General features: G+C 44.0%; 1 protein-coding gene across 1 annotated transcript in view; it reads right to left on the reverse strand.

Annotated features, from left to right (window-relative positions):
- The window catches only part of LOC102013859 (zinc finger protein 709-like), a 34,593-nt gene that overhangs the window by 5,241 nt on the left and 22,107 nt on the right, over window positions 1-7,245 (reverse strand). The window contains exons 2-3 of the mRNA XM_013515924.1: window positions 464-590; window positions 203-263 (exon numbers count right to left, since the gene is read on the reverse strand). Coding sequence (XP_013371378.1) covers window positions 203-263; window positions 464-590 — 188 coding nt within the window. The remainder of the gene's footprint in view (window positions 1-202; window positions 264-463; window positions 591-7,245) is intronic.

The raw sequence follows: 7,245 nt of genomic DNA on the forward strand, positions 1-7,245 counted from the left end.
CCATGACACAGTTACTCAGTTTCCTACACTGGAATATTTCTGTGTGTAACTGTAAGATTATATTTACTCAAACAGCATACACCTTTGGAGAGTATTGTGAAATTAAATAAATTTGAACACAGCCTTGTTTTCTTGGTTGTCATATTTCCACTTGCACACAGACCCTTGAGGAACATACCCTTTCCTTCTGCATGCAAATTACCTTAGACTTCTCCAGTACTTTCTGTACTCTTCTTCAACTTCCTGGTTACTCCAGGTTCTTCCTAAACAGTAGACATAAGAAAAAAGGAACCACTATTTTAGTATATAATAATTAGTAGATTCCAGTTAGATTCATTTTGTAATATAACCAGACCTGCTACATTCTTCAAAATGTTTTCAAATTCTACTTAATGAAACTGCACCAATGAGCAAGAAACAATGTTTTCTGATGGTGTAAATGAGAAGATGATGTCATCCTTACCTATAGCAGCCATGTTCATAAATGTCTCCCGCATGACATCTCTGTAGAGCTTCTTTTGGGAAGGATTCAGCAAAGCCCACTCCTCCTTGGTGAAGCGTATAGCCACATCCTCAAACGTCACTGCCTCCTAAAAGATCACACATATATTTCTTGAAGGAAGCTGAGACCGGCAGCTTGGAATACCTCAAAGCCTCTCATAAAAAGTTGACTTGACAGCAAGGTGTGGTGGTGCATGTCTATGATCTTGGTGCTCAGGACAATGAGACAAGACTGGTATGAGTTTGAAGTGAGCCTGGGCTATACAGTGAGTTCAAGGTCTTCCTGCACTACATAGTGAGACCCAGGGAAATAGAGGCTACAATCTTCAAATAAGCAATCTGTGTCTTGGTCATCAAACCCATATGGAGGTGTCAGGACTGGCTTGAAAGTGACCTGAGAAACTTGGGCTGCCCACTAAAAACAAGGGACTCTCCATTACTGGCAATAACTTGCCCCTGGTAAACAAGAAGCAAGGGCAATAAATAGTCTGATGTAGGGCTAAGGTTTCCCTGCAGTCCCTTCATGCCAGCTATGCACCAACCTGTGCTGATTGTCCCTAAAGCCTTAAGCTCTAACATTCTGATCCAGATTTTTTGAGATTCCTTTAGATTGCAACCCAAACTTAAAACCTATATATACTCTATTTGTCCTTCAGATATTTGCTGATATTTACTCTGAGGCCAGCCTGCCTGTAGGTAGAGAAATACAGTTTGATCTTCCCCACAGTGTTAGTCTGCATGTGGTCCTCACAAGCCACTGGGTCTGAAATGGTGATAGGAAATATCTTTTGCAAAAAGTTACTTGGCCCAGGGATATAGCTCAGTGGCACAAGTGCCTGCCTAGCAAATGCAAGGTCCTAAGTTCAATTCCTGGTACCCAAAAAAGGAAGAAAAAAGAAAAAACTTACTTGCTATCTCAATCCTTTTCCACTGAGGCCACCCACTGACACTGAGTCCAGATCCTGGTCCACTGTTCCAAGCAGTTTCCCAGGGATTGCCACACTGACCTTTTAACATTGGGTAAGCTCACTTCCTCACTGGGCTTCTAACATTCTTTGCGCCTTTAAGACCCTAGTCCTGGCTGTCAGCAGTTGATTTCAACTCTCGGAGCCTAATTAGCTCTTAGCTCCATAGGATTTTTGCTCTGAAAGTTTAACTCTCTCTGGGATGAACCTCCTTCCTCTCTGCGGTGCAGTTCTTCCCAGTTCCACTGGCTTCTCTAACCCCTTGGGACAGAGAAAGGCTCACTTCTCCTCTGTGCCTGTAAACCTAGCACTAGCTCCAAGGGCTGGATGCTCTGCGAGACTGGCTCCCCTGAGTGACTGGTCAGTCGAGGTGATGATGCACTGGCTCTTTACCCATGTTCCTTGGGCCTTGGCTTTAACTGAAGATGTTCAGTATACACCCTCTTGCTTGTCTTGTTCTGCCAGGCCAGGTGTGACAATGACCTTTCTCTGCTCCTGATAGGTAAGCTTCATCCTTCTATTGCTTGTTCTATCCCCATTCATCTCCCTGGGTGCCTTCTAAAAAATTAACTCTGCTTCCATAATGACCTAAAACAAACATTTAATACACCTCTATAATACTACATGGCTAGCCTACCAACTGGAAAATGGGTTGAGATGGCCAATGAATGGAACCTTCGATCCTTCTATTCTGTGGAAATTAAAAAGTTACTGCCTGAAATTTTAAAAATGGTCAGAATTTCTCTATGTACAGGCATTCTTTACCGTTCATAATGTTCCTACCTTGGGCACATCATGTGATCCCTCTCAAATCCTCCTGTCTCTCCCATGTACACTCATTTGATAAGACATGGACTCCTCTCATAACAGATCCAACTAACCTTGCTCACCCCTGGCAAGGACCAGAGCCTCCTACCACTATGGCTGCTGCTCCTGCTCTGGACCCACCTGTTGTTCCAGCCCAATAAACTTCTTCAGGGTCTCCTGTTGCTCTAGTCGCTTCTTCTCCACCCCAGAGCTTCCTATGGTTACTACTATAGCTCACTGTCCTCCTATGTTGTCTCCTGCTGACCAGGTGCCTGTTTCATACATTATACCTGATCCTACTCCACCATATACCTGATCTGGATTACAATTTGACTCCAAAGCTTTGTCCCCTCCACCCCAGTTCCCATTCCAGGAGGTGGCAAGGGCAGAGGCCATTATCAGAGTTCATTATTTCTTTGTCTTTGGAAGATCTCTCCCAAATTTACCAACATCAGAGCTCCTTCTCCTCAGATCCTTCAGTATATCCAAGAATTTCAATACCTGACTCATTCATAGCCTAAACTGGGCTGATTTAAATGTGATCCTTGGCTCCAGTCTTTCTTCAGAAGAGTGGGATGAGTGATCTCTATACTGACAAACTGCATCTCCATCAGGCAGATCTTCCTGTAGGGATGGCAGCTGTCCCTAAGGAAGACCCTATCTGTGGCTACCAGACAAGATTTAGGGACCTAGCAAGGAGACAACACATGATTTTTTACCTTATTTCTGGTTTCAAAGGGCAGCATATAAGGCAGTTAATTTTAGAAAGCTAAAGGAAACCACTCAGAGCAGGTATAAAAACTTAGCCTCGCTTCAAATGCTGCCAAGATGATCACTGGGTCTAGGATTCCCCCGAAGCTGTGACCTTTCTGTGTGGAGCCCACAGGAAGTCAGACTTCCCAATGCTGGCAGCTGTTTCTGCTGGCTGTGAAGCATGGCTCTGGGACCACCACCTGACCAGCACCTTCAAAGACCTTCTTAGCCTGGCCACTGAGTACTGACTAGGCCTAAAACTGGCAGATGCCTCTTCAAACATTTCAAATGCTGAACTCAAAAGGACTCTCACAGTGGAGGGTATGTCTCGTTTCTAATCAGTACAGGTGCAGTGCCTGCCATTCCACTTTGCTCTCCTTTTGCGGACCAACCTCCTTAGTCCCAATTAGTGTTGTGGGTATTAATGATGAATTATCCAGACTCTTAAATAACTCCCCTGATCTCAGCCAGCTGGGTCAACATATTTTCCTACATTCATTTTTAGTCATCATTACCTGTCCCATTGCTCTTTTAGGAAGACACATTTTGACTAAGTTGTGAGCTCCTCTGCCCATCCCTGGGACACAACCATCCCATCCCTTATAGCTGCCCTAATTACTCCTTCCCTTCCCTTCCCACAGCCTCTCATTATTTTCCCTCATCCCAACCCCAGTGTCTGGAATACTTCTACCCCATCCCTAGTCACTTAATATCCCTATCAAGGTTAATCACCTATATCCTGTTCCAAACAGTGCTGTTTTTTTGATGCAGCTTTAGAGGAAGTACAGCCTACTATTTCACATCTACTGCAAGTCAGCCTTTTGAATCCTATCAACTCTCCTTTCAACACCTTAATTCTCCCAGTAGAACAGGCAAATAGCTCTTACAGGCTGCTACACAACCTCTGCGCTATCAGTTTGTCTTCCCTATACATTCTGTGGTCCCAAACCCTATATCCTCTTATCTTCTATTCCCAAATCTGCCACGCATTACTTGGTTTTAAGATGTAAAAGATGCCTTTTTTACTGTTCTCTTGCACTGCCCTCACAGCTTCTCTCTACCTTCACCTAGACAGACCCAGCTACTCGCCAGTCTCATTGGATCATTCTGATGGATCATTCTCCCACAGTGCTTCTAAGACAGCCCACACTACTTTGGTCAAGCCCTTGTGCATGACTAACTTTCCTTCAACCCTCCTCACCTTACGCAGTATGAAAGGGACATACTACAGCCCCTCCTATGAGTAATCCCACAAGGACTCTCTCACTACTACAGCATCTGGATTCCAAGGGAGAGCATGGTTTTCTAAGACTCAATGATCTTCCCTGAGTGTCACCTACCTGGGCATCACTCTCTACTGGCATACCTACTCCACGCCATACTTCTGGACTGTGTGAGTTTAATTTTCCAGATCCCAACCCCCACCTCCAAATAACAACGCCTCTCCTTTCTTGGCATAATAGTATATTTTTGTCTGTGGGTTCCAGCTTTGCCCTTTTTACTAATCCCCTTTATACACTTACAATGGAAACCCTGCTGAGTCCTTACCACAAGACATTTCCTGCCTCTCTCCTACGAAGTGGAAATTTGGTAGGAAATCTCCCACCAACGTGGAAATTTGCATAAGCCTATCCTATAACTGGACAGAGGTGAAGTGCAATAGGGGTTCTGTAACAGGATCCAACCCCACACCCTATCGCGTTCCTTTCCAAACAGCTCAGCCCCACTATTTTAGGCTGGTCCTCTTGTATGCTGCAGCTACAGCAGTCCTGATGCTCAGAGGCATGCAAGATCACTAGATAGGGTCCTGTCACTGTATAGTCCTCTCACAATCTGCAGGGACTCATGTTTTCAGCCTGCCTCTAACATGTTCCACTGCCTGCCTTCTTCAGCTCTATGCTCTTTTTATATAAACTGCCACAGTTACCAGAGCCCTGGTCCTGATTTCAAGCTGGTCTTCCAGTTCATTAACCTATCTTCCTTTAAAGAGCCAGAGCCATGCGATTGTATGTCCCTAATGCATTCAGCAACCTCACCATTTTAATATATTTCTGTTTCCCCCTTCTCAACTCTGACTACATCCGGCTCATTGATGGAAATTTGCCTAAGCCTACGCTCAACTCCCATGGCAGGGCAGGATATGCTATTATCTCCAAGGATTCTATCATACAAGCTGCTGCCCTTCCACAATGCACCACTGCTCAGCATGCTGAACTAAATGCAATGACCTTTGCCCTCACACTAGCTAAGGGCTTACAGGTTAATATCTATACAGGTTCAAGGAACACATTTCATATATTACATAATCATATTGCAATCTGGGCATAAAGGGAATTTCTCACAGCACAAGGATATTCAATTATTAAAGGCTAATTCATTAAAAGACTAGCTTCTTTAAGCTGCTCTATTACCAACAAAGGGGACACTAGAGACTTTCACATCCCATAGCTTCCAGTAATTCTTCTACAGATGACAAAACTGCAAACAAGGCAGCTAGCAGCCCCTACCAAACCCCTAAGGACCAGTATTTTGTCCTTGCAGGTGTAACTCCAACATAGTCACCTTATTTATTTATTTATTTATTTATTTATTTTGGTTTTGGTTTTTTTCCAGTACCAGGGATCGAACTCATGACCTTGCGCTTGCCAGGCAGGCACTGTGCTGCTGAGCTAAATCACCAGCCCCTCATAATCACCTTCTGAAAGCCAACAGTACCAAGACCTTCCTACTAAGGATGGATGGTTCTTTAGTCAGGGAAAGTTCTTCCTCCCTGCTTCACAGTTCCACGGCATTCTCCCATCCTTTCATGATAATTTTCATGCACGTTAAAAACCCCTAACCAGGCTGCCTGAGCCTCTCACTTCTTTTCTCTCATGGGAAACTGCTCAAAATTATCACTGCTCAATGCTCTGTCTGCCACACAACTATTCCTCAGAGTTTTCTGAGAGCCCCCTCCCCTTCCTACTCACCAAAGCAAGGTTTTTCCACAAATTCAGAACTGGTAGATTGATTTCACCCACATGACGTAAGTAAAAATTAAGGTATCTTCTCATTGCGGTGGGTAATTTTAACAGATTGGTAGAAGCTTTCCCCACTACCTCAGAAATGCTTTCAGTTGTTACTGACTGTCTTTTAGCAGATATAATTCCAAGACTTGGTCTCCAAATCACCATTCAATCACATAATGGCCCCGCTTTTCTCAGTCAAATTACCTAGGAGGTGTCTAGGTCACTAGAAATCCAGTAGAGTTTACCCACTCCCTATTGACTGAGTCTTCAGGTAAGGTAGAAAGAGCTAACAGCTTACTTAAAGCCCATGGTACTAAACTTACACTCCAGCTTCACAAAGACTGGGTTTCTCTCCCCTCAATTGCTCCTTTAAGAATTCCATCTACTGTATTTCCAGACAGCCTACCAGATATAGTCCTTTTGAGCTTTTGTACAGCTGCAACTGCCTGCTCCAAACTTCAGCCCAGAAAGAAACCCCATGGAAGATTATCTTTCCATTTTACAACAGGTCCAAAAAGAAACGCACACACACTGCTAACTGAGTCCTTCCTTCTCCTGACACTCCCCCTTAGGAAGAATACCTGGCTACTGCATTGATTTAATTAAAGATTTAAACTCCAGATTTCTACAGGAAAAGTAGAGTGCACCTTACAGAGTTATCTATAGCACTCCAATGATCCTTCACCTACAAGAACCTCCACAGTGGGTTCATCATTCCACACAATTTGCCAGACCTCTCCTCCATATGGAAGTTACAAGTATTCTCCCCACTGGTGAGGCTGACCAGGATCCCAGAGAACACCAAAATGCCTTGGCACTGCTTATCTTACCACTTTACCTATCTTATTCACTCAGTCTATGCTGAACTGACCTGGTTTCTTTTTTGTTGTTCTTGTTTTTTTGAGTCAAAGTCTCCCTATGCAGTTGAGGCTGGCCTTGAGCTCACTTCGTAGCACAGCCTGTCTTGAACTCACAAAGATCTTCCTGCCTCAACCTCCTGAGTGCTAGGATTACAGGCCTGTGCCACCATGTCCAGCCCTGACCTGGTTTCTTCCCCAGACCTCTACTCTCCAGTCTTATTATGACTGTGTAAGAGATCTTTATCAAGGCACCATGTGTGATTTTACTCCTGAGGTTACACTCTTTTTCCTTGCTGTCATCCTGTTTGATAAACACAGTATCCTAAACATCATCTTTTTATTATACATTTT

This window comes from Chinchilla lanigera, unplaced genomic scaffold (assembly GCF_000276665.1).
Source record: "Chinchilla lanigera isolate Chin_1 unplaced genomic scaffold, ChiLan1.0 scaffold00031, whole genome shotgun sequence".
NCBI lineage: Eukaryota > Metazoa > Chordata > Mammalia > Rodentia > Chinchillidae > Chinchilla > Chinchilla lanigera.